Here is a 27,261-nt window from a genome sequence, read left to right as displayed (position 1 = left end):
TGGTCTTCCCTCTGCCCCAGCCCCGTCTCCTTCCTTCCTCGCCTCCTTGCCCTCCTGTCTGCTTATCTGCTCACTTATTTCTGTTTGTTGCCTTCTGGTCTGGGATGTAAGGCCCACAAGGGTGGCTCCAGAAGCGAAGCAGACAATACTTGCAAAAGGACACAGGCTGAGGGACTAGATGGACCATTAAAGGAATGGACAAAAGAGGAAGGGCGAGGCACGGCCAGTCGAGAATGGATCTTTCCCTCCATCAGACCCGAGGCTGGTCCCCAGGCAGCGGCCAGGAGATGCGGGACCCCAGAACTTCTCTTCTCTGGGCCTCAGTCTCCTTACCTGTAACATGGGGGTTCTATCCCCACCCACCAGTTAGATCGTTCTGAGCATTAATGAAGAAATCCGTGTGAGACGTAATTCTGTGTCTGGCACCACGGTCTGCGTTTTCAGTCACTGAGTGGGGAGCTGGGGGGGGGCGGCCGCACACGCACCAGCTACCACCCCTCAAATGGAGAAAGACTCCAAGACCCAGCTCCGAAGATCCCAGGGGCGTCTCCTGAGAAAGCTGAGCCCAGGGTGGGGACAAAGTCCAGCACTGAGTGAGCTATCAAAACCGCCCAGCCAGGAGCCTCAGAGCTGCGCCCACCCGCCCACCCCCACCCACCCACCCCCACCCGCCCACACCCCCAGCCGCCCACCCCCACCCGGGGCCAGCGGGGGGATTAACTCTGGCCTGACCAGCCCGCTCAGCTCCTGGAAGGATTTTGAGAAAGGAGACAAGAGGGAGGGGGCGAGTTTCCCATTTCATTCCATACTAATCCCCTCCACTCTTCAAATCGCTCTCAAGTCATATGATGCTCACAGTGCCTCCTGGAAGGTGTCAAACGAGGGAACCGAGGCCCAAGAGGGGTGATGCCTGTCACCCAGGGGAAACCGGCCCATCAGGCGAGGGCCTGCTGGACCACCCAGACGTCCAAGGTGAGACACCATCCTCATCCCAGGGCAGCTGTCCAGCAGGTCCGCCACAAAGGCCCCCAGCTGAGCCCTTGGCAGACATCACTAATCGATTGGGACCTAGGCCAAATCCCTTCCAACCCTGGGCTCCAGGCAGACACGACCAATCAATCAGAATTGGCCTGGGAGGTTCAAAGGATTCTCAGCCTCCAGCAGGGCTTAGCGCAGCGCCTGCACTTGGGCCAGCATTCAGGCCACGGCGACCGAGTGCGTGAGTGAGGGAGTGAACAAATGGACGCCAGCCCGTGCCAGGGGCGAGGGCAGAGACCCCAGCTGAGAAACCACGTCTGCCCTCCTGGCACATTTCATCCCTGAGGTCTCCCTCCCTCTCCTGCTGCAGGGTGCCCCGACCTCCCCAGAGCCCTGGGGTGGCAGTCACTTCCTTTTTTTTCTTCTTCTTTTTTTTTTTTCAGTGAGGAAGGCAGAGGGGGAGAGAGATAGAAACATCAGTGATGAGAATCATTGATCGACTGCCTCCTGCACACCCCCTACTGGAGATTGAGCCCGCAACCCGGCCTGTGCCCTTAACCAGAATCGAACCTGGGGCCCTTCAGTCCGCAGGCCGATGCTCCATCCACTGAGCCACACCAGCCAGGGCTGGAGTCACTTCGGCTCCTGCCATGTGACCCAGGCAGTCACTGAAGCTCGCTGTGCCCCAGGTGCTTCGTCCCTAAAATGGGAATGACAAGCAAACGTGCCTCAGAGGTTGGCAGAGGACTCAGGAGCCCACGGAGGCATTTGGCCCAGCAGCGGGCACAGAGCAAGAGCTCCGAAAGGCCAAGCAGCTCGCAGTCTTGCTCACGGCACGTAAGGAACTCAGACCCGGGGCCATGAGACCTGTCCTGGCCCTGGGCCCGCTGCCGGGACAGGCTGGGCGAGCAGACACTGGTGGGTCATTAAGCTCCACCTGGGACGATGCGGGCACAGGCTGTGGGGCAGGAGATGGGGCTGCCAGGCTCCAGGACCCCAGCAGAGCTCCCGGGCCCACCAGCCACAGTGCAGGGCTGCCGAATGCCCAAGCACCTCGGAGAGAACTCAACAGTGATCCTGCGGTCAGCCACGCCCACCGGCACCCTTTTGCACCCCCTCACCCCTCTGCCTAGGACCATGGTCCCAGGACTCGGTCCCCATGGAGCAACCCCAATCCAAACCACAGAGAGCTGGGCAGCCAGAGGCTGAACTGGGAGGCGGGCCATCTGGTTCCAGACCCAGCTCCAGGGGCCAACATTCTCAGCGCATCCCTCCTCCTTTCAGGACCTCAGTTCACCCATCTGGAAATTAGGGATGGGGGCAGCCTGACCTCTAGGGCCCGTACAATTCTAACAGTGTCTTCTGCATACTGACTTTCCATTGCCTGATTTATTCCACAAATACTGAGTGCCTACTGTGTACCAGGCCCTGTGATGAGCACCTTGCTCTTCTCTCTGCTGGAAGGCCCCTCCCCTCCTTGGACCCCAAGTCTCAGCTTCCCAGGCCAGCTCTGGAGCCCTCCCCTGCCTTCCCCCAGCCCCTACTCCTCCCTGTCACAGACTTATCACTGTGTCATCTGGTCAGTTGGTCTGCTTCCCTCTGAATGTGGCCTCCTGAGGGCAGGATCACTTCTCGCCCCTTCTCCCCTCTGCAGGGATTCCAGATTAAGGTTCTGGAAACATCTCTTGGGCAAATGACCAAACAAATGCAAACGTGAATTCCAAATCTGTCCCCCAACCTCCTCCCCCTGGCACAGCACCCTTAGTGAAGCTTTTTGCCGCTGCCCTCTCTTCCCCAAACCAATCCCTGGGAGCCCAAGGAACCTTCCGAGCCAAGACTCCCTCCTCCAAGCGAGGTGCCCAAAAGGTGCCCACAAGGCATATGTGCCATTTTCGAAGTGTTAACGACTCTGCTGACACCACCTGGGGTTTGTCCCAACAGACACTCATCAATACTTAGGCATGAATTAACTTCCCCCGGGAGCTCTGACTCAGTCCAGACTACCCTCCCAGCTCCAGGGGGAAGGTGAGCGCCCAGCCTTTCCCAGGTGCCCAGACAAATACGGCCAGCCCTTCACCCCAAGAAGCCGTGTCTCACTCAGACCTGCTCCCCCTCCTCCCCACACAGGTGCACACGGACCTCATCCACACACATGCACCCTGGCTGTGGCATCCTGCTCTGAGCCACTGAGCATTCAATCAGAGGCTCGCGTGCGACCCACCCCTTCCGCAAACACTTGTGAATTCCTACTGTGTGCCCCCAGCCTCACTGCTCCCAGGGGCGCCATGGGCTCAGCTGTTCCGCGGGCTCCTTCAGCAAGTGTTTCTTACAACAGCTGCGGCAACTCCCCCTCCAGGCCACCCCCAAAGGAGATCAAGGGGTTTTCTTAAGCTAGACAACTGCTCGGCCCTCCCCACTGGGCCACCTCTTGATTCTTGAGAAGGAGGGGAGACAAGTAACAAGGGCCCCAGAAAGAAGGCCCAGAGAATGGGGCCCTGCCCACGGGTGACCCAGTGTCAGCTGACCCCGGGGGGGGGGGGGAGCCTTCGCAGAGCTCAAACTCACCTTGGGACAGAAGTGAAGCTGTGGCCTGGGAAGGGGCAGAGGAGCTACCCAGGGAGCCAGGGCCTGCCTCCCCTGCCCCCAGCCATGGCTAGAGAATCCACTTCCATCCCTGGCCTGATTACCCAGCTAGGTCCCCAGGGGGACAAGGTGTAGCCCTAAGGATGGCTGTGAATGATGAGCGGAGGCTGGGACAGATATGGGCTTCTTCTGGACTCCTTCCTGCAGGCCCTGGTCTCAGAGCAGCTGGCAGGAAAGTAGTGGGGCGTCAATCAAATCAAGGTCATGTTCACCATGAGCTGAGCCCTGAGAACTGAACTCAAGATTCACCGATGGCAGAAACAAGTGGCTGATTTTGAGGAGAGAGAGTTAGAAACATTGATGAGAGAGAAACATCGATCAGCTGCCTCCTGCACACCCTCTACTGGGGATGTGCCTGCAACCAAGGTATATGCCCTTGACTGGAATCGAATCCGGGACCCTTCAGTCTGCAGGCTTACACACTACCCACTGAGAAATACTGGCCAGGACTCAATAAAAATATTTAAATAATAATAATAATAATAATAATAATACATTCATGGGCTCTTGTAATGAGCCAGACACCATGGACCCCAGACCTGCCTGTTGTATAGCGTCCTCACGCTGGAAGGCCAGCTAAGACCTCCTGCTTCCCTCCACATGCCAGTGATGTCTCAAAAGTGAACGTCAGCCCTAGCTGGTTTGGCTGAGTGGATAGAGCATTAGCCTGTGGACTGAAGGGTCCTGGGTTCGATTCCGGCCAAGGGCACATGCCCGGGTTGCGGGCTCGATCCCCAGTAGGGGGCGTGCAGGAGGCAGCTGATCAATGATTCCCTCTCATCATTGATGTTTCTCTCTCTCCCTCTTCCTTCCCCTCTGAAATTAATAAAAATATATATTTTTTAAAAAGTGAACTTCAAAAACAAACACATGAAGACTTTGTGTGTCTTTAACACAGGCTCTAGGGAAGTAAGTATATTTTTATTCCTACAAGTTCCAGGCCTGTGTCCCTGTCACCAGATCACCAACAGAATGGAATTCAGATGCCCTTTTTGTGTAGTCCCCTTAAAATAGCAATCCTGGAAAAAAAGTCCATCTGGCTTCTCTGGGTGGAGGTAGAGCAGGGGCGCTGCTGGTCACGGGGGCTCCGGCCAGTTCGAGCTGGTCCGTGGCAGCATGGGAAGGACACAGCACTGGGCCTGGAGCTGTGAGATGTGGGCAGTTCCCTCATCGGTCAGCGCCCGTTTCCTCATCTGAGAAATGGAGTACATGCTGCCTAACTTTGTTTAAACCCTTGTTCCTGGCACTGAGTCGATGATGCAGAATTGTTTGAGGAAATAAATCTGGAGAATTCTGAAGGGAGCTCTGGCCAGGTGGCTCAGGAGGTTGGAGCATCCACCCGGGCACCAAAAAAAGGTCTCGGGTTAGAGTCCCGGTCAGGGCACACACCTCGGCTGCCGGTTCAATCTCCAGTCAGGGCAGGTATAGGAGGCAATCGATCAATGTTTCTCTCCCTCCCTTCCTCTCTCTCTCTAAAAAAAATCAATAAAAACATATTCTTGGGTAAGGATGTGAAAAGAAGACTGAAGAGAGACCCAGAAACGGCAGGATGGGCTGGCTGCGCCTCTTCTCTCGGCCGAGGGACGAAGCTGGTGCCGAGGACAACAGCCCCAGGAAAGAGGGGACGCGGGAGAAACTCCGAGGAGAGGGTGAAGCAGCAGGGAGCTCGCTCTGCCCCACCCCGGCCCCCACAGGGCCCACCTGCTCTCGGTCTATGGGAGGCCCTTTCTCCGTTAAAGGGCCAACTCAAGGACCCCTCCTCCAGCAAACCTCCTGACCACCCAAGGCAGCTTGGACCCCCACTCTCAGAGCAGCAACCCCCGTCCTTCCAGGCCCCCCAGTCTAGAGCGCCCCGGAGATCATAACCCTGTCCCCCTGTCCGATGTCTCAGTCCCCAGCTGGGAGGAGGGGGCCCACGAATGGTTCGGCACAAGAAGGGAAAATGTCAACAGAAATCAAGTTGTCAAGTTGCGGCCCTCGGTACAGGCCTCCTGCCTGGAGCTCCCAGTCCTGGCCAGACCCCGCTCTGCCCCTTCCCAGCCGGGCTGCCCCCGGAGACTGGGTCCTGCTCTGCAGGCAGCCCCAGTGAGGGCGGCGGGCGTTCCTGGCCAGGGCCTGCCCCATCCTGGGAACACAATAAGGGCCCCTCTGGTCGTGATCAGTGAGGAAGGAAGGGGTACCGCACAGTGGTTAGGGCTCTCGCCTCGCTCTCACCCTCCCGCGCTCTGGGCCTCAGCAGGTGGCAGGGCCCAGGCGCTCGGTGGGGCATGACTCAGGAGACCAAATTCACGAGGCTGTGTTTTTCCCGTCAGGCAGATGGGGAAACGGCCCTTCCCCGAGGATTCATTCCCTGCGGCTCCTGGGCCAAAAAAGTCGAGAAGTCAGGCCCAACATTTGAGATGGTTGGGTACCTCCAAACCTTTCTCCTGCGAGGGCCCCTCAAGGTCAAGCCGGCGTCCCCCCCGCCCCCCAGGCTCCTGCAAAGGCCTTGGCGCTCGCGGGTCACCCGGGGTTGACAGGGTGAGAAAAGAAGTGCGGTTTGGCCGGGAGCGGGGAGCCATGCGCACCTGCCGCAGGTGAGGACCAGCCGGGCGGGTGGGGGAGGGGGCGTCGCCGCGGCACGCTCATGAGCTCACCCCGGCTCCGAGAGGCTGTGCCGAGGGCGGCCGCGGCTCCAACGTGGCTGCTGAGAGGGGCCCACGTTGCAGGCAGCAGCCCCAGCGCCTCCGAGTCCCGCGCAGCGCCGCGGCCCCAGGAGAACATTCGAGGCAGCAGCGGCATTAGAAGCCCGGGGTCTGTTCGGTATTTGAATAGCACAAAGGAACCGCCTTGGTCTGATTGGCCAGCCCCGTGGCCCCGGGGCGGGCAGCGCCTGTCACTCGGGAGGCTCTGGGCACTCCGATTGGCTTATCGGGTATGGGGCGGAATCCGGACGCCCGGCTAAATAGCTGGGGCCGGGCCGGCCGAGGCTCATTGCTTTGGCGCCGTCTGGGGAGCACGGTCCTGCGGTTGGCGCGCAGCGCATGGTGGCAGCTCCTCTCGGAGCGCAGCCGACCCGCTGATCCGGGCTCCGTTTCCCCTGCCCAGCGCGCCCCGGCGGCCGGCTGGAGGCCGAAACAGCAGCCGCATTAGGAGCAGCAGCGGCCGCGGCTGCTCCGCCGCAGCCGTCTCCGCGGGAGCATGGAGTGCGCCCTGGACGCCCAGAGCCTGATCAGCATCTCCCTGCGCAAGATCCACAGCTCCCGGACCCAGCGCGGCGGCATCAAGCTGCACAAGAACCTCCTGGTATCCTACGTGCTCCGCAACGCGCGCCAGCTCTACCTGAGCGAGCGCTACGCCGAGCTCTACCGGCGCCAGCAGCAGCAGCAACAGCAGCAGCCGCCTCACCACCAGCACCAGCACCTCCCGTACGCGGCGCCGGGCATGCCGGCCAGCGCGGCCGACTTCGGCCCGCTCCAACTTGGTGGCGGCGGGGACGCGGAGGCGCGCGAGCCGGCCGCCCGGCACCAGCTGCACCAGCTTCACCAGCTCCACCAGCTGCACCTCCAGCAGCAGCTGCACCAGCACCAGCACCCGGCGCCCAGGGGCTGCGCGGTGGCGGCGGCCGGGGTGCCCGCGGGCGGCGCGGGGGCGCTCTCGGAGCTGCCCGGTTGCGCCGCGCTCCAGCCGCCGCACGGCGCGCCCCACCGCGGGCAGCCCTTGGAGCCGCTGCAGCCGAGTCCTGCGCCTCTGCCTCCGCCCGCGCCCGCCGCGCTCTGCCCGCGGGACCCTCGCGCCTCGGCCGCCTGCTCCGCGCCCCCAGGGGCCGCCCCTCAGGCTGCTGCTGCCGCCTCCCCTCCCGCCTCCCCGGCCCCCGCCTCCTCCCCTGGCTTCTACCGGAGCGCGTACCCGGCCCCCTCGGACTTCGGCGTGCACTGCAGCAGCCAGACCACCGTGCTGGACCTGGACACTCACGTGGTGACCACGGTGGAGAACGGCTACTTGCACCAGGACTGCTGCGCCTCCGCCCACTGCCCCTGCTGTGGCCACGGCGCCCCGGGACCCGGCCTGGCTTCCGCCGCCGGCTGCAAGCGCAAGTATTACCCTGGCCAGGAGGAGGAGGACGACGAGGACGCGGGCGACCTGGGAGCCGAGCCCCCCGGGGGCGCCCTGTTCGCCCCCTGCAAGCGCGCCCGCTTCGAGGACTTTTGCCCGGACTCGTCCCCGGACGCGTCCAACATCTCAAACTTGATCTCCATCTTTGGCTCAGGCTTCTCGGGGCTGGTGAGCCGACAGCCGGACTCCTCGGAGCAGCCGCCACCGCTCAACGGGCAGCTGTGCGCCAAGCAGGCGCTCGCCAGCCTCGGCGCCTGGACTCGAGCCATTGTCGCCTTCTAGGGACCCCCGAGGGCACGGGGACCCGGGGTCCCGCGGGGCTGGGGCCAGACAAAGACTCGGCCAAGGGGGCGAGAGGAGGGAAGGAACGGGTGCCCGGCCACTCGGGGCTGAGCGTGGGGACAAGCAGGGGAAGGCGGCGAATGTTTTATAAATTGTAAAATAAAAAAAAAAGAAATCTTAAGATCTTGGACTTTATTTTTACAGAGAGAAAAAGCGCCTATTTAAGTATGCTTTGTGTTTCTCCTCCTGTTTTTTTCTTTCTTTTTATTGTAGAGATTGCAGTGGTGTTTAGCGAGGAGCCAGCCACGTGAGGGAGGGCTGTTGCCCGGAGGAGGTGCGGGGCAGCCGGGGGCGAGGCCGGGCGCGCCGGGGGCGCCGCGCAGGAGGGCGCTGGGCCCGGGACGCTGATCCCAATCGGTTGTCAGACCCAGGAAGCCCGGCGCTGGGTCCTCCCGAGTCCCTCCACGGGGTGAGGAACGGGTCTTGTGAAATCCTCAGCAAAAACAAAGGCAAATTCTATCTCCGAAAGGGACGTTTGGGTCACATTTCCTCTCTGGGGGCGGCCTCCAAAGTTCGCAAAATGAGAAGGCAGAAATGAAAACACTTCAACTTTTTTTTTCTTTTTCTCCCGGCGGGTGTCTTGAACCCCTCCTCCCCGCCCCTCTGGCTCCGTTCTCTTCCCCTCCTCCGCTCGTCTCCTGGACTCAGGGGTGGCGCCGGACACCCCGACACTCTCGGACACTGTTTGGGGACGGGGTGGGGGGCGGGCACCTCGGACTACATTTCCCATCATGCCCCGCACTGCGGTCCTCACCAAACAAAAAAGGAAGTCGATTCCTTCACCTGGATCCCCGGCGGCCCGGAGGGAGGGAGGGAGGGCGGGGCCGGGACCGCCGCCTGCGTCGGAGACTTCACCAAGTTCCTGCTCAGATGTGGTGTTTGTGTCTGTGCTAAGTTTCGCGGTCCCGGTTCAGCCTTCGGTTGCATTTCATGAAACCAGCATTGTTCGAGCCTGTGGTGACCCCGTCCTGTGTCTTCAGCTCGATAGATTTTGTTTAATTTAGAGCCTCTTGTTGTAAAAAGGTGGGCGTCTGCAGCCCCTCGGGTTCTCTGCCATCAGCCACATGTGAACTCCAAAACCAGTTGCCAACCCTTCCTTTCTCGGCCCTTCTCCCTCCGCCCCCTGTATTTTCGTGCATACTGAAATTGTACATCACCGGGTAAAACTGTTCAGATTGTTTAAATTTATAACCTTAATAAAAAGTCGATTATAGAGGATGGCGGTGCCTTGTTTTCAGGTCGGCCTGGAGGTGGGGAGCATTGAGGGAGGGGGGAGAGACCCCTCCCAGCTCTCCTGGCTTTAGACGGGCAGGGAACTGCAGGGCCAGGAGTGGGAGCAGGAGGGAGTGGGGGAGGCTGGTTGTTGGGGATGAAGCCAGTGCTGCGGACCTCGGGGTAGGGGGCCTCCTCCCGAAAAGAGACTGCCCCCCTCCAAAGAAAAAAACAACCCGGCCGTCCCGGGTCGCCTGCAGGAAGCCCAGCCAGCCTGCAGCACATTTCCTGCCCCGTCAGGGACCCAGGGCCTGGTTGGCCTCAAGTCTGAGCTCTCGCTGCAGCCGGGAAGAGCAGCCGGAGGCCGGTGGGTGGGGGAGGGGCCCTGGGCCACGCCCCCTCCAGCTCCTGGCCTCCGCCCGCACGTCGCAAGTCGCACGTCTAGGCTGGAACTTGGGGAAGTTTTTTCGTTTTCTTTTCTTTTTTCCTTTTTTTTTTTTTAAGTTGAGTTTGTTATCACTGCTCCGTGCCACTTGGTGGTGTGCTGGCGGCGGCTCCCTCCCTCCCCGCGCCCCTCCCCTCTCCCTCTCCCCTCGCTCCGCCCGCCTCCCTCCCTCCCCCGTGGATGGAGCAGGAAGGCTCCGGGCGCGCTCTCCCCTCTGACCACCTACGGAATGACCTCAGAGTGGGAGACTGTGCCAAGGCCCCGAGGAGCAAGCTCGCCTTCTCCCCGCTGGATCCAACTCGCATCTGGAGCCGCGGCTCGGGCCCGGGGGCGCGCGGGGTGGTTCCAGCTTTGCAAACGGGGGGTAGCAGAGAAAGACGGGGGGGAAAAAGAAGGAAGGGAAAAACCGAAGTGGCTGCTTGCTGTCTGTTTGCTGTGTCTCTCGGTCTCTGTGGCGCGCTGTCTCCCCAATGCTCTCGCGCTCGCTGCCTCGCCCCTGCGCTCCCCTTTCCCGCACCAGCCACCCCCCCGCACCACTCACGGCCCCCCCCACCCCCCGCAGAGAGAGGAGAGGCTGCTTGCGAGGCCCCACCCCAGACTCCGAGAGGCAGACGCAAGCCAGTCCTAGGGGTCCTCTCGGCTCTGGGTCCCGGTGTAGCGCGAGGCGAAGTTCTTGGGGACACTCTGAGCGCGGGGGGCCGCCAAGGTCCGCGATGGGGGTGGGGGGAGAGGGAGGCGTGAGTTACAGGAAGGAAAGGCACTACCTTCACACACACACACACACACACACACACACGAGCTGTTTCTCGGCACCCCACGGGAAGGGTCGGGAGCTTCCGGGGTGGGGGGCGTGTGTCTCCCCACTCCCCATCTTTCCCGGCTGAAGGCAGCGCTGTTGGACGCTTGCTTCTGATTCAACCCACCAAGCCAGTTGCCAGAGCTCCCCCTAGCGCCGCTCCCCCGCCTTGCAGCAACTGAGGCCGGGAGTGGGCGAGGCCGAGCCGGGGGCGACGGCGCTGCGGGGGGCGGCTAGGCTCGCACCTGGGCGCCGCGCCGCGCGTGGGTCCTGCCCCGACGGGGGCGCGTGGCTGGGGCTGCGCGCGTCCCCGCCCCCAGCCTGCCTCGCGGAGGCGGCACGTGGCCGGCCGCCTTTGTTGGGAGCGCCGACCTGGGCACGGCAGGGCCCGGCAGCTCAGGGGCTGGGGAGCCTCCGCCGCACTCTCTCCAGGTCCGTAGGCTCGGAACTCCACAGGACCCCGACCAGGGCTCTCCGTCTGCCAGGGCTTCTGAGCTCCAGCTGCGCCCAGAGACGGCGCATGGGGCGCGGTGACGGAGCGGCGGGGGCGGAGCGCTCTGGAGCTCCCAGGGGAGGGGTGTCCGTTCCCCTGATCTTTCCAGGGCCCAGGATCCAGGGCAGCCGCTCTGAGCACGGTCCGCAGTGACCCAAAACAACCCACCGCCATCTGCCTCTCGCACTGGGGCATGGCGCACAAGACCAGCACAGCCCTGGCATCGCACTGCGCGCCACGCGGGACCAACCAGCCGAGCGCACTGCCCCCACACCGACGCTCCAAGGGGCACCCTCCTCCACTCAACGCCCCTCCCTCCGGTCCTAGCACCGCACGCAGCAAGCCCGCGGGAGTATCCGGAGAGATGGTACCCCAGCACAGCACCGGGTGGGGGCGGGGGCGCACATGCCTGGCCTCGACAGTCTTCCAAAGGGGAGAGGGCAGGGGTCCACAGACAGCCCTTCTCCAATAAAAAGACCCGGTCAGACCACGAGAGCCCCCGACAGGACTTGGGGTGCTGCTTGGGGAGGTAGGGAGATTGGAAGAGACTGGAGGGCCCAGGGAATGACGGGGGGGGGGGGCGGGGGGGGGAGCTTCCAGAAAACAGCAGCTCTGGAAGCCAGAGCTCCAGCAAGCCCTGGTGCCCCCGGTAGCCAGCACCCAGCACACCCACGGCCCCTAGAACACGGCAGGTCCCGCCCCTGGTACCTGGTGGAGGGCTCAGCAGGCTCCCACCTGTGCTCCCAGGCAGGCGCCGGGCTCCGATGACAACCCAGAGCCTGAAAGAGCCGCAGGCTGCCCTCCACAGCAGCCAGGGGCGGGGGCTGCCCCGGCTCCCAGGGGCTGAGATCCCAGGCCCCTACGGTGTGTCCCTGGTGTCCCTCCACGCACCCGGGAGCGCTCCTTGCTGCGCACAGGTGACAGCATCCACCTGGGGCCTGGCCCGTGCAGAGCGCCTGGCTGGCCGCCTCGGGGAAACAAACAGCCTATAAAAGAGCAGTAAAGCCCCTGGTGTGGGTTCACTCAGGCTCCCAGCTCGTCTCTGAAACAGACACTGTGGCAGCCTTGTTTTAGAAAACTTCGGGAGAAGGGGCCAGTGTTCCTGTTGGGGTTCACAGTCCAGCGGGGGAGAATGTAAAACAGGCCGCGGCACAGAGCGAGCAGGTGACCCTGGTGCTGGCTGAGTAGTGATGTTGCTAAGTCCCAGCTGAACCCAGACTAGCAGGTTAGGAGCACCCTCCACCCCCACCCCAGTGCTTGATGCTCTGCGTCCCAGAACCCAGGGATAAAGAGAGACAGGACAGTGCTCTGTGTCCCACCCACAGGGCGCCGCCTGGCCGTTTCCCGGTATTGCGCACGGTAAGGGACAGCAGGCCTGCTGGAAGCAGCTCGGACAAAAGTGAGACTTCGTGGCTCCAGGCTCTAAACTGTGCAGTGGGCAGGGATGGAGCTGGCTTCAGGTACAACTGGATCCAGGCACACACACCCCCCTTCTCTCCTTCCCTCCCTCTCGCTGCCCTTGAGCCTCCCACTCTCCTTTGCAGACCCACTGCTCACTGGAGGCAGCTCCTGGCTTCCCACCTCGCAGCTTTGCCACCCAAGAGAGCTGCCTCTCCTCTTATTTTCAACTCAGAGAATCTCAGGGAAAGACTGTCCTGTCCCAAACCTGTGGCTGGGGTTGGAGGGTGGCTGGCAGCCCCCGCTGGAAGCTCATGGGCAGAGAAGGGATGATCTTCCCAGAAAAATGTGGCAGCGGGTGACAGGCCAGAGCTGTCCCCTGGAGGAGGGGCCACTGCAGCAGGCGTTTCCACGTGGGTCTTGGGGAGAAGCACAGGCCGGGCGCTTCGGGGCCTGGGGGACCGAGGGCAGCCCACACCGCTCTGGGGAGGCACTCTCCGCGCTCCCGCCGGGAATGAGGCTCAGGGCCATCTGGTGCCTCCCAGGTTTGCACTGGGGCATCACCAGGGGAGGGAGGCCGCAGCTCCAGGGGCCGGGGCGGGTTCTCCCAGCGGGCTTTATGGCAGGGACAGTGACAGGGGCCACCCTCAGGGGCAGTGGGCATCCGCAAGCAGGCCAACGTGCAGGAACTTGGCTGGAGCTCATCCTGGCCCGCCAGGCACTCTGGACATCCTGAAAAGGCTTTGAGGGAGGCAAGGGGTTGGCCTGCAGGGGGAGAGGCCGCCTTTACATCCCCAGCCGGCGGGGCTGGGACGTCCGTGGAACAGGGAACGGTCTATTCCAATGTGCAGATATAAAAGGCTGATAGAAGCTTGACATGTTGAAATGGCTGTGGGATCACAGGTCACCTTTGTTTTATCACTCATGCATTTCTATATTTTCCAAATTTTCTACAATGAGCATGTATAACTTTTATATTTAGAAGAAAAATTAACACATATATTTTTCAAGGGAAAATTGTGACGTGACAGGTGCTGTAATCCATGTACAGCCCGCTCCAGAGCGTGCGTGGGGAAACGGGGGGCGGGGGGGGGGGGGGAAGCAGCTATAGTCAGCCTGTCTGGGGCAGGCTCAGCCCCAGAGGGACAGATGCTCGACCGGAAAGCCTTCACTCGCCAGAATGCGTTCTCTTTGTTAAAAGAAGTGTAAGACAAGCTCGCCCCGGGAACATCGTGGAGTAGACATTCTGGAAGGAGCTGTTTCACTCTCACCTCTGACCCCATCCCAGCTCCATCCGGTCCTGCCCATCGGTCATCACAGAACGATTCACTCTGTTTCTAAATCGCCTGGCCTGTCAGAGGCAAATGTGCTGGAGAAACTTTTTAGGCAACTTCGGCTGAAACCGATGAGAAGTGGCCGCACTCGGCCGAAGGAGCACTGGACCGGGAGTCTGGAGGCCCAGGGGCAGGTCCTGGCGCAGCCACAGGCTTACCTGGACCTGGGACCAGTCACTTTCCCAGCAGGCACACATCCCCTTCTCTGAGGAGGTAAGTGCAAGGAGAGAAGGAAGGTCCTAGACCCGTGCTGACACTCAGTAAGTCAAAGAGCAACCACTGTTCCCAGCCTGCGGTGAGCGGAGGCCTGTGTCCACCCCAGCGAGGGAAATGCAGGTGGCAGTGTCCCACTCCACCTCTGCCTCTGAGCAGGGCCGCCTGCCCACTCCACCTACTTCTGCAGTAACTATACATTCATTCATTCATCCATATAATAAAAGCCTAATATGCAAATCGACTGAACAGCAGAACGACCGGTCTCTATGATGCACACTGAACACCAGGGGGCAGACGCTCAACACAGGAGCTGCCCCCTGGTGGTCAGTGAGCTCCCACAGGGGGAGTGCTGCTCAACCAGAAGCCGGGCTCATGGCTGGTGAGTGCAGTGGCAGTGGCGGGAGCCTCTCCTGCCTCCTCTGTGGCAGTGCTAAGGATGTCCAACTGACGGCCATCAGTCAGACATCCCCCGAGGGGCTCCTGGACTGCGAGAGGGCGCAGGCCAGGCTGAGGGACACCCCCCCTCCCTGGTGCACAAATTTTGTGCACTGGGCCTCTAGTTCAAATATATATTGAGTGCCTACAAATGCCAGGCCCTGTACTAGGTAAGCATCAAGGGTGCAGCCATGAACAAGACAGACAAGGGCCCTGCCCTCATGGAGCTGACATTCTGTAGGGGAGATAATAAGCAAATGAACCGATAGGTAATTAGATAAATCTTATGGAAAATTAAAACAGGGCTAGAGAGAAGGTGATATATCTGAGCTGAGACCTGAATGGCTCAGCTATGTTAGTCAGTATAGGATAGACTATGCTGTGATAACAAATTAAACCCAAATCTCAGAAATTTAACAACAACGATTGATTTTATGCAAAATCTGTCTACATCAGACACCTCTCCTTGCTGCTGTCTTCCATGTGGTGACTCGGCAATTCAGGAGCGAGGCGGTCCTGCAAGGGAGGTGAGTCCCCTCACACTCACTGCCCTTGGCCAAAGTAGCCCCATGACCCGCTTGACTGCAAGGGGCCTAGGAGGGCAGTGCTCCTGGGGCCCCGGAAGGAAAGGTGACACACAGACGGGTGAGCACTAGAAAGTTCTACCACACCAGCTGGACAAGCAACGGTGGAAGAGTGCTCCAGGCAGAAGGAACAGCAGATGCAAAGACTAACACAGGAACAAATCTGGTGTGTTCGATGCATTGGAAGAAGGGTGACATGGCTGCGGGCAAGGGGGAGAGTGGCAGGAGACAGGGCCAGACAGGAAGGCAGGGATGAGACGATCTGGTTACAAGACCCATGAAGGAACTTCACACCTGCCTGCTCCGTGGGGGGAGGGGGCCTGGGGGGCTGAGGGAGGGGACAAACCAGTAGAACCAGAGTCTGGGACAGCTGCCCCAACCAGTTCCCCCGGTCCTGCTGGGCAGGCCGCGTCCCCAGGCCAATCCGGGCTCTGTCTGTCTGCCCAGTGGACTGATCATGGACACACCATCTAAGGGGCCCTCAGCCAAGAGGGAGGATCGGCGTCTGCTCTGGGGCTGCATGCAGGCTCCGTGGGCGACATCCCTCCCTGGACGTTGTTACTATCAGATGAGTGAATGTGGAGCAGCAGACACAAGGCCAGGCACCAGAGGGCTTCCTGGGGCCACCCCCACCCAGAGCAGCCATCCGCAGCCCAGGCTCCTGGTCCCAAGCTCAGCTCAGCCTCCAGAGCCACACAGACCTGAGGACACACAGGGCTCTGCCGCTTTCTAGGGAACGATGGCTCTTCACGTCCCATCGTGCAGTCCCGTCTCTTGTCTATAAAATGAGGAGGCGTGTGAGTGCCCGCCGGGCACACAGGAGGTGCCCAATACACAAGAGCCGCAATATCGGCACCAGTCGGTCCTGCCCAGAGAGCTTGTCCTCAGCTGCTGAACAAAACTGGTGCCTAAGCCCAGCGCGTGGCTCAGTGGGTTGATGTTTCTCTCTCTCCCTCTCCTTCCTCTGAAATCAATAAAAATGTATTTTAAAAAAAATGTTGACCTAAGAAGTAAGAAGATGCACCTTTTTCCAGAGAGACCCAATCAAGGTCTCTGTACTCTGGAGCCGGTGTTGGGGGGGGGGGGGGGAAGGAGCCGGGGGCAGTGGAAGAAGTGCCCTATAAACTTTGTTGGATTTTTTGTCTTCCCATGAATCGGCACTTGTGTTTTTAAAAAAGGTTCCTCTTCCAGAAGGTGTCCCAGTCACCAAGGTTGCGGGTTCCATCCCCAGTCAGGGCATATGCACAAATCAATCCATGAACACATAAGTGAAACAACAAATCATTGTTTTCTCTCTCTCTCTCTCTCTCTCTCTCTCTCTCTCTCTCTCTCTGCCTTCCTCTCTCTCTAAAATCCATTTTTCTAAAATTTAAAGGAGAAGCAATTGGTGACTGTCTACCCTCCCTCAATCAGGCCCTTCCCCACCCCCACCCCCACCCCCAGTTCCCAGCCAGCCAGCCACCCTCCAGGCTCCTCCACACACACACCGACACCCCAACCCAGGGTGAAACTTGAGGGTCTCCTCTGATACCACATCAGCCAGCCTGGGAGCGCTCGGAGGGCGAAGGAAGAAAGCCCCCTTTGTTCAGAGAAAGCTCCGAGGTCTGAGATAAAAGACCCGCTGAGCACAGACAGGTCCAGGTGGGGCGGGGCAGTTGGGCCTCTGAATGACCTGCAGGCGTTCGGATTGGACGGCCCGTCGCTGATGCTTTCAGCCAAGAAAGGAAGCTGGTGTCCAGACGCCCAGGCCTGGCAATCACCACTGTGGGTTGAGCGAAGAGGGGATTACCTGGCTCGGACCTGGGAAGCCCGTGGCGCTCTGGCTCCGGGCACGCTGGACCCAGAGGCTCACGTGAGGTCATCAGGCTGGTCACCGTCTCTCAGTGCCTCCTGCCTGTCCTGGGCCCCTTCGGTTTCCTCTGAGGGAGCAGGAGAGCCACCGGCCAGGGTCGGCTTCACGAGTGACCCGTGCAGTCACGGGCCCGCATTCACGGGCCCCCTGCTTGGGGTTAACACTGCTGTGGCGATGGGGTTCAATGTTTATGTTGTCTTGAAATCCATAATCTTTTTTTTAATTAAAAAGTGTCCTGAGGATATTTTTCCCATTGATTTTAGAGAGAGTGGAAAGGAGGGAAGGGGGAGAGAGAGAAACATTGACATGAGACGTATCGATTGGTTGCCCCTCCTCACGCGCCCTGACCGGGCCAGGGATTGAATCTGCAACCCAGGCGCATGCCCTTGACCAGGAATTGAACCCACGGCCCTTCAGAACCTGGGCCATCGTTCTAACCACTGAGCCACCGGCCAGGGCATAACCCTGTTAATCTGTGTTTTGTAAGTGCAGTCTGATGGGACAGTGGAGCTTACACCGAGCGTATGGAGTGTCAACTCACCTGCCCTCCTGCCACCGACCCTTCCCCTGCTGCCCTCCTGCCACCGGCCCTTCCCCTGCTGCCCTCCTGCCACCGACCCTTCCCCTGCTGCCCTCCTGCCACCGACCCTTCCCCTGGGACCCGGGCGCTGCCTGGCCTCCTATTTGCTGTGACCACTGCCCCCTCCACCATGGGCACAGGCACGGGGGGGGCGGCGGTCAGGATGCCTGCCCAGCAGTGTCACAGGCATGTTGGCCCTGCGTTGGCAGCACCAGGGTCTGTCAGGCAGCCAACCAGAGGCTGTGTCTAGGCAGGGGCGAGCCTCTCACCTACTCCCACTCCGGGGCCTGAGGTCCTTAGGGTTCACCCCTCCACGGTAGGGTGAGGTGGGGGCCTGAGGGACGGGGAGGTACCTGGTCCACTTCCCCAGGCCCTACCCCTGGCCAGGGCTCCAGGGACAGGAAACTTGGTTCATTCATCACTCAACATTTAGTGACTGGGCATGTGCCTACCCTGGGGGCAGCCACTGCTCCAGGCTCTGGAGATTCAGTGGTCGCCACACAGGCCTGCCTCCTGCCCTCGCCAAGCTTACCTTCTACTGAGAGAGGAGATGACGGCCAAGTCAACAATCAGCAGATAATAAACCTTCAGATCATGGTGGGCGCCGTGAAGGCTGGTGTGGCAGAGACTCCCGCAGCAGCAACTCAGAGAAAGCAGGTAAGGCCCCCCGGAGGTGGCGTGGCATCTGAGCTGAGTCCTAAACAACCAGGCTCACCTTGGGGCCCAGGCAGTCCAAGCAGAGAAAACAGCAGGTGCAAAGGCCCTGGGGCAGCAATGAGCTTGGCATCTTAGAGGGCCAGGAAGCGAGCAGTATGTCTGGAGCGCAGGGGGTTGGGGGAGAGTGGAAGGGGTCAGAGGGCACAGATCACCCTGGAGTGTTCTGTTGGCAGTGAGAAGCTGCTTGAGGACTATGAGGGGACTCCTGTGCTGAGCAGCTCGGTGTGGAGCCGGAGCACAGAGGGTGGAGTGGAGCTGGGAGACCCGAGAGGAGATTGTGCGATGATCCCACGAGAGCTGACAGTGGCTGAGGCCAAGGTGGCCGCGGTGCAGCAAAGGAAGTGACCGGATTTGGATTATAACCTGAGGGAGATCCAAAGGACCTGCTCTCAGATTGGACCTGAGGAATGGCGGGGGGCCTGGATTTGGGGCCTGATGGCTCCTGTCCACCGAATGGGCTGGCTGGGCCTGGGGGAGACCTAGGAGCTCACGGCTGTGAGCGATTCCTGCTACTGCAGAGACGTCTCCCCTTGCCCGGCGGGAAGCACTTCGCCCCGCTGAGCCACGCAGGCCCTGCGTCGGACAAACCAGCCCACTGGACTCTACAGGGCGGCAGGAGCCCCGGCCGTCGCCCTGCAATGGGAAAGGGGTGCCACTTCCTCAGCCCACGTGGGGACTCCCGAGGGCACATGCACAGCATGTCTTGCAGGGTGACACATGCCTATCAGCCAAAGTTGTCCTCACTGCTACCCACCTGTTCGTCTTTGTGGGGACAGGACGGCCTCCTGGGAAGCAGCCAGGCTCCAGGAGGAGGTGCCTGACACGGGGCCGGGTCTGGGACAGTCCCGGAGAGGTGGACTCCGGCCACTGAGGGGGACAACATAACACAGTGGAAGCCACCCTGAGGCTCTAGGTCGGCCCAGGGAGAGGCTGTAGGAGTGTGAGCTTCAGCAGGAAACGCACTCAGCACCTCCTCTGTCCAGCAGTGACTTGACCCACCTGAGCCTGTTTCCTCCTCAGTGAAATGGGGACATAGCCAGCCCATGAGGATGAGGTGAGATACGTTTAGCACTTCACTCAGGGCCCCGCCTCCCTCTCATGGAGCCTCTGAGGCAGACCCCCCGGTGAGAACCCGCTTTCCGGGTCCAGTGCTTAGCTTGATGTGTCTGAGCAAGTGTCCTCCCCCTCCCTCCCCCTCCTGTCTCGGCTGGAGGTACACCAGACTCCATAGGGGAAATGTTTTAAATCCATTTCTTCTCTTATTACAAAATGTGGACATAGATTTAAAAATCAAATATATGCCGAAACCGGTTTGGCTCAGTGGATAGAGCGTCGGCCTGTGGACTGAGAGGTCCCAGGTTCAATTCCGGTCAAGGGCATGTGCCTGGGTTGCGGGCACATCCCCGGTGGGGGATGTGCAGGAGGAAGCTGATCGATGTTTCTCTCTCATCGATGTTTCTGACTCTCTATCTCTCTCCCTTCCTCTCTGTAAAAAATCAATAAAAAAAAAATAAAATAAATAAAATAAAATAAAAATCAAATATGAAAAACAAAAAAGCAAAGTTAAAACGTACCCACAATCCTTTTCTCTTCCTTTTGTGTTTCGTAATGCTTACACATCTCCGCTGACCGGCCAGATGATTATGGCCACCCCATCAGTACAATGAAGTGAATTAGTTATGCAAATGATAATAATAATAAAACCTTGAGAGCATTTGCTTAGGAAGTTTCAATATTCAGTATTTTGGGGAGTGTCAGTGAAGTACCGATGGGTGGCCATAATCATCTGGCCACTCAGCGGACAGCCATCTTTTGGGACAAGGAAAAGCAACAAGGATTTCCCCAAACCCTCCCCACCCCCCGAGAGACGGTCACATCACTACCGGGCAACACAGCCCCTGGTCTCTGTAGATGGACAGAGACAGATCAAAACTGCCGATTTTTGCTTTCTTACACTAGAGGTTGTATTAACCTCACAGCTGTTCCCTCTGCGTCACACCTGAAGCCCCTTTGCAGAGAAACAGACAGGTAGGCGCACCATCCGGTGACGGCCCCATCCGGCCTCGGACAAGCCCAACAGTTGGACATGAGGGTATTTGCAGTGTTTCATCAGGAAAAGTCCTGCTCGAGTCTGCTCTGGTGCTGATCATACGGGGACCGGCCTCAGCCCCGCCAGAAACCGAAGTAAAGAGAAGCTGTGTCTACCAAGCAAACGGCCCCACCACCCCATGTTCCCCCTGGGTGGCTGCCCCTCCAACACCCCCCCCCCCCCAAAGCTCCTGGAGCTGCTGATGTCTCACACACACACACACACACACACACACACACACACACAAAAAGAGCCTCCAACCCCACCCCGCCCCACCCCCCAGCCAGGGTGTGCTGAGCGCTGAGAGAGGTGGGCAGCATGTGGGCACCTCCAGGACGCCCACCCTGACCGAGGGCCAGGTGAGGACTTGCAGAGAAGTGAAGGGGTTCCTACTGGGGAAAGGATTCTGGGAAGAGGGTCAGACCTTAACTGCTTGGTGGCCAGGGAGTCTGAGGAACAGACCCGAGACCAGAGACCTAGGGGGAGGGAGGGAGCCTGGGGGGGCTGGAGCGCTGGCAGGGCTCAGGGGTCCTGGGAGTCCCTGCAGCGCAGACTCCCCCAGCCCAGGGTTTGGGTCTTAGCAGCCTCGCCAGCCCCACCATCAGCCAGGCCCAAATAGCCACCCAAGAAACTCCGCAAACTCAGCACCACAGCTGAGCACAGCATTCCTCCCAGGCCTGCCCCTTCCCCGGGGGGCCTTCCAGGCATGGAGGTGTCCCCGGGGTCATTGAGACTCCTCCTCGGCACCAGATCCTGCTGGATCGCCCTCTTCCCAGCCCAGGTCTTCGCCCTCTTACCTGGGCCAAGGCCCTAGCCCCGTGGTCGGCAAACTGCAGCTCGCAAGCCACGTGCGGCTCTTTGGCCCCTTGAGTGTGGCTCTTCCTAAGCCTTAGGAGTACCCTAATTAAGTTAATAACAACGTGCCTGCCTATATAGTTTAAGTTTAAACCTGTGTTTTCTATCAAAATTACCTCTTTCGTGAATTTTGGGACACCCTGATTTCGTAGGTTCAGGCTGAGTCATGTGTCCATCCCAGATCCAATCACTGTGGAGACCCAGAGAGGTCCCACGTGAGTCACGTGCTCTTCTGATTCCATGATCAAAGTCAAGAAGACAGGGTCAAGAAAGAGAACGGCTGCTTCCAGACAAATCACATGACTGCATTTTGACTTTATGTGTAGGTGTGCGGGGAAGGTGGGGGAAAGAAAAAGGATTCCCCAGAGAAAGGGGTGAGCTATGAAGGGTATTTTCAATGAGAAGTTTACTGGGAACCAACAATCCACCTACTTATGTCCAGCAGAAAGATCAATAAAATCAACATATCTATAATCCAACTCAGAACCTTTCTTTCCAAGCTGTTCATCCACCTGTTTCTGTTAAGAGGACCCCGTATTCTCAGAATCTAAGGGCTGACTGTTTCACAAGAAGGACATAATGTCACCTTCCTCTCCCTTTTAATGTGATTTCCCTTCCCTGCTGGCAGGTCTAAGCAGTCTTCTCCCTCCCACCCACCGTCAGCATTTCATAAAGTCTTAGTAGATGAGCATTTCAGAAGGGAAGCTCATTCTTACAGGTGAGAGAAGATCCCAGTCCCTTCTCATTCGACCAGTCACACTGGAGTTGCAACAGGTGGGTCATTCCAAAACGAGAAAGGGAAAAGAGCAAGAGAAAGAACCATTCTTTTAAGGTTTTGTTTCTCCAATTGCTACCCATTCCCACCGAACCCTCTACCATGCACCTACCCTGTTTGTCTTTGACCATCCGTGAAAGACTCCATCTAGAAGGAGCACCTTAGGGGAGGGGGCATGGCACTGTTTATTTCTCTTAGTTACACTGTGCTTTTAACACATGACAGTCCCTGTAGAGTGGGTGCAGTCCATGGTGAAGTCCAGGGGCAGGGAAAACTTCAGAGAAAAGCACAGCAAAATACTAGTGTTCTAGAAGAACTGTAGTAATAAATTAGAGATTAGGATGCAATAATAAGTAGTCAATATACCCATTGCTCTCCCAATATTCTCTCTTGATGTTCTCACCATCTTTTAATGTAGATAAACATGTACACATGGTTATGCCAGGGTGAGGTGAGAGTGGGATACAGGTGTGACAACTCATCCAAGAGGTTTTTGAGCCCGAGTCTGAGATACAACTGTTCAATTGGCTTTGTGGAGAAGAAATCCAAGAAGATGAGGTCAGAGGAATGGGATGGAAAACATACCCATGGTGCAACCTCTTCACTAAGTTAGGCAACCTGCTCTCTGGAAAAGGACTATTAAGCCGAGACTTTCTTCAAGACCGAGGCTGACCAGAGATGCCTTTTAGCCCACAGGGAGTTATCCTGTTATTCTTTCAGAGTTGGAGAAGGCTTCTCAGGAGCTAGGCACACATCACCTTATTCCCTGTCCGTTCTCCCCAATTTTCTCGGGGGAATATTTCTGAATATTAGAGACATGGAAAAAAATGACATATTTTCTTCGTGTAGGGATTTCACAATTGAACGACAGGGGCCCTGTAGAATTCTTTCTCTGTCAGTGATCCACAAGAGGCAACTGTGAGTGGTTTAACCTCAACAAGTGGTCTTAGTTGAATCTACCACAAAAAAGACGGTGATTGAAACCCTCTACTTCAGGCCCTAAAAAAAAGAGAGGTAGAGGAGTGCAGATTGGTTTGGCTCAGTGGATAGCGCCTCGGCCAAGAGATTGAAAGGCCTGAGGTTCGAATGCAGCCAAGGACGAGAGAGAGAGAAAGAGAGAGAGAGAGAGAGAGAGAGAGAGAGAGAGAGAGAGAGAAGGAGGGAGCGAGGGAGGCGCTGCCACCTGGGTGTGCACTGCGTGAACTTAGCTCCCACCTTCAGATGTGACGCCTGCCCGGGGGGCTTCACAGGGTCCGTGGTGCAGGGTGCAGGGATCAGCCTTGCTAAGTCAAACAGGTCTGCAGTAATATTGATGAGTGTTGAAATGGAGCGTGTGTTCTCAACTCTATATGCACTAACGCTTTGGGATCTTATGGCTGTGGGCCTTGTAAACCCGGGTACACTGGTGACCAGACGAGGGGATGCCAACCGGAGCGAAACTGCAGAAACCCAGACCTGAGCCCTGGCAGTGTGAACGCGCAGTGCATCGAGGAGAGGCAGGGGATGTGACGTGCGTGTCGGATGGGCTGGCGATGGCTACTTCTGTGGGAAGCACGTGGACATTGACAGTTACCCAGACCAAGAACTGCCATGCTCTGCAAGAAACTGCAAGAAGGACAACTGCAAGTACGTGCCAAACTATGGCCAAGCAGATGCAGATGCAGATGGCGCTGGCGATGCTTGTGAGGAGGACGCTGACGGCGACGGGATCCTGAATGAGCAGGATAACGTGTCCTGACTCACAACGTGGACCAGAGAAGCAGCGACCAAGATCTCTTTGGGGACGCCTGTGACAACTGCCGGGATGTCCTAAATAATGACAGAAAGACACTGATGGGGATGGAAAGGGGGGCGCCTGCGATGATGACATGGATGGAGATGGAATAAACCATTCTGGACAGCTGCCAGAAAGTTCCCAATCATGACCAACGAACAGGACAGGGATGGCGATGGCGTGGGGGGTGCCTGTGACGTTGTCCTGATGTCAGCAACCCTAACCAGTCTGATGTGGACAACGATCTGGTTGGGGACTCCTGTGGCACCGATCAGGACAGGGACGGAGACGGGACCAGGACAGCACAGACAACTGCCCCACCGTCATTAACAGCTCCCAGCTGGACACTGATAAGGATGGAATCGGTGACAAGTGTGATGATGATGATGACAATGACGGCATTCCAGACCTGGTGCCCCCTGGACCGGACAACTGCCGGCTGGTCCCCACCCGGCCCAGGAGGACAGCAAGAGTGAGGGCATGGGAGACCTCTGTGAGACAGACTGACCAGGACAAGGTCATCGATCGGATCGGTGTCTGCCCGGAGAATGCCGAGGTCACCCTGACCGACTTCAGGGCCCACCAGACCGTGGTCCTGGACCCTGAAGGGGACGCCCAGATCGATCCCAACTGGGTGGTCCTGAATCAGGGCATGGAGATGGTGCAGACCATGAACAGTGATGCTGGGCTGGCCGTCGGATACACGCCTTTTAATGGAGTTGACTTCGAAGGGACCTTCCACGTAAATACCCTGACGGATGATGACTACGCCGGCTTCATCTTTGGTTACCAGGACAGCTCCAGCTTCTACGTGGTCATGTGGAAGCAGAGAGAGCAGACGTATTGCCAGGCCACCCCGTTCCGGGCTGTTGCAGAACCTGGCATTCAGCTGAAGGCTGTTAAGTCTCAGACAGGTCCAGGGAGCATCTCCGGAATTCCCTGTGGCACACTGGGGACACCAGCGACCAGGTCAGGCTGCTGTGGAAGGACTCCAGGAACCTGGGCTGGAAGGACTGCCGGGAGCCGGTCCATCCTTGCTGTTTCAAGGGACCCGGCATATATGGCATACTGTTCTTGATATGTTTGCTCACCTTCTTGGCACTATGTGTTTTAACCAAGGTCTCCTCTCTGAGAAAGGTTGTTTCCCCAAGTAGGGATTTTCCCCTGAAGTTAGGGAGGGAATAAAACCTCTTAACTAAGTGCCAGGTGGGAAATTAATCACTTTAACTACGAACAATCATGCTTAAGCCACATAATCTTTACTCCCTGGAATGGAGATAAGAAACGCCCTAACCGTTGTAATAGAGATTGATAGGATTGAATCAACTGGTATAAATACAGATGTAACAAGACAGCAAGAGACAGAGAGAGAGAGACAGAAATTGGCACAGAACCTACACAGAACGTTCTCTAGAGACAGAAGAACTTCGCTGGAGAGAACATGGCAAAAGATCCTGGACAGAAACTGGCCTTAGAACCTAGAGACAGAACCTAGCGAGAGAACATGGCAAAAGATCCTGGATTGAACCTGACTACAGAAATTGGCAAGAGAACCTGACTAGAACCTGGTGACTGAAACTGGCTGGAGAACCTGGACAGAACTTGGCTGGAGAACCTAGTGAGGGAACATGGCTACAGAACCTGGCTGGAGAACCTGGAGAACCTGGCTGGAGAACCTAGCAAGAGACCATGGACACAGAACCTGGCTGGAGATCCAAAGCAGAACCTCTCTGGAGATCGAGACCAGAACTTGGCTGGAGATCCTGGCTAGGCTGCTGATCAACTGAACACTGTCTCCGTGTCATTCCTTCTTCGCCGACTCCGTCTACACCTTTGGGGACCCCTGGACCCGCTGGGGTTGGACCCTGGCAAAGGACAAGGTGTCCTACCGCTGGTTCCTGCAGCACAGGCCCCAGGTGGGCTACATCCGGGTGCGGGTCTATGAAGGCTCCCAGTTGGTGGCTGACTCTGGAGTCACCATAGACACCACCATGCGAGGAGGCCGGCTCGGCGTCTTCTGCTTCTCCCAAGAAAACATCATTTGGTCCAACCTTAAGTATCGCTGCAATGACACCATCCCAGAGGACTTCCAAGAGTTCCAAACCCAGATTTTCGATCGCCTGGATAAGTAAACCCAAGGAGCAATGCAAAACTGCTTTTCTAAACACTAAAGCCATATTTTTTTTTTTTTAACTTCCTACTACTTTCTTTATATACACTGTGGCTTTCTTTTACTGCCCCAAAGATATCAAACTTTTCACATGAACGTAGCAATAAAGAAGAGGACACATTTGTAATACCTTAACCAATAAAGAAATTAAAGAAAAAAAAAGAGAGGCTGGGGAGGAGGGAGGGAGGGAGGCGCGGGACCATCCCCTTCCTACAAGCTGTGCACATGGCTCCTCGAAGGCTCTTGATGGCAGGAGTCTCACCGTTCCCACCGGTGTCCCCCAAAGTCCTGGTGTGGCACGTGGGTAGTTGTCGTTGGCTTCCCCGCTGGTGTAAGAGTTGGCGCACCAAGCGCTGACCTTCGCCGCCTCCCACCCCAGCTGCTACCTGCGGGTTTTCCCCTTGAGAAAGGAGAGGCCTCTTCGCTCCCACCCCTCACCCCGTGGGCCCGGGGTGATCCAGGCCCCGAGAGCCAGGAAGGAGCACGGCTGGAGGTCCCCTTGCTCCCGGGCCTCTCTGGCCCAAATGGTGAGAAGCCCACGCTTCCCGGCCCAGCTCCAGGCCCACGCCCCTCCGAGGGTGAGGGCAGCAGCACAGGCCAAGCCGGCTGGGCAGGAGGTGCCACTCCTCCCCCTGCCCCGCTCCCAGCTCCTCGGCAGGCTTCCCACCCTGAATGTCCTCGGTGTCCCGCTGGCCCTACTGTCCACACCTCCTCCTGCCCCTGCCCCACTGGGCCCCGGGCACCCAGGGCTTGGCCACAGTTTCTCTGAAGTAAACCCAGCACAATGCGCCACCCACCAAGGTGCCCGCACCGCGGACAGGCAGCCGGGCGCTGGTCAGGCCCCTCCCTCCGGCCCGCACACAGCTCTCCTGCTCCTGGGTGGCCCCGCACAGAACGCTGCGTGCAAACCGCCTGAGCGCCCCCTTCCGCGCGCCCCCACCCCCTCCCGGTCTGGTCCCTGCTCCTTTACAGCAAAACTCCTCCAGGGGAAGCAGGTGTCCACCAGGGCTCAGCTCTGCAGCCCGACTACGCAGCCCTTTTTCCTGCTTCTGGACCTGGACGGGGCCTGTGCTTCCGGGAGCCACCCATGCCTGGTTCCCACTCCCTCCCATCCTCGCCCCCGCCCCTGGCTCCTCCTCAGGTCTCAGCTCTCATGTCCTCTGAGGTGCCTGTCCCGACCCGTGACCCTGTGACCCTGTGACACAGGGAACCCCCTCGCCGCCCTAACTGCCACCAGTCCTTCCTCACGACCACTCCCGGCATCTGGCACAGGGCCCCGCAGCCGCATCCACACTAGAACGAGGGGGATGCAGGCAGCTGTTTAGGAGCGAATCACCGCCTGTGCTCTAGGTATCACTCTGCCCATTTTTCCGATCAGGGTCTCCTCACTACCGAGCGCGGCCTGACTCGAGCTGGACTCCAGGGCGGCGGCTCCCCGGCTCTTGTCTCCTGAGAAGCCTCGGGGAGACAGACGCCCA

The 27,261-nt window shown here is 58.6% G+C and overlaps 1 protein-coding gene and 1 pseudogene across 2 annotated transcripts; both read left to right on the top strand.

Annotated features, from left to right (window-relative positions):
- Positions 1–6,725: 6,725 nt before the first annotated feature.
- IER5L (immediate early response 5 like) lies at positions 6,726–9,789 on the top strand. The gene has a single exon (XM_081103749.1). It carries the CDS (start codon positions 6,802–6,804, stop codon positions 7,996–7,998), a length of 1,197 nt encoding a protein of 398 aa, XP_080959875.1. The 5' UTR covers positions 6,726–6,801; the 3' UTR covers positions 7,999–9,789.
- Positions 9,790–17,997: 8,208 nt separating this feature from the next.
- Positions 17,998–25,766, top strand: LOC308527780 (thrombospondin-4-like; annotated as a pseudogene). The gene is made up of 4 exons: positions 17,998–18,056; positions 18,294–18,461; positions 23,322–24,624; positions 25,488–25,766. The product of its transcript is annotated as a thrombospondin-4-like (transcript).
- Positions 25,767–27,261: the final 1,495 nt, after the last annotated feature.

This window comes from Myotis nattereri, assembly GCF_964212035.1.
Source record: "Myotis nattereri genome assembly, chromosome: 12".
Classification (NCBI taxonomy): Eukaryota; Metazoa; Chordata; class Mammalia; order Chiroptera; family Vespertilionidae; genus Myotis; species Myotis nattereri.
Note: the sequence above shows the minus strand (reverse complement) of the source record. Positions and strands in the feature narration are given on the sequence as shown.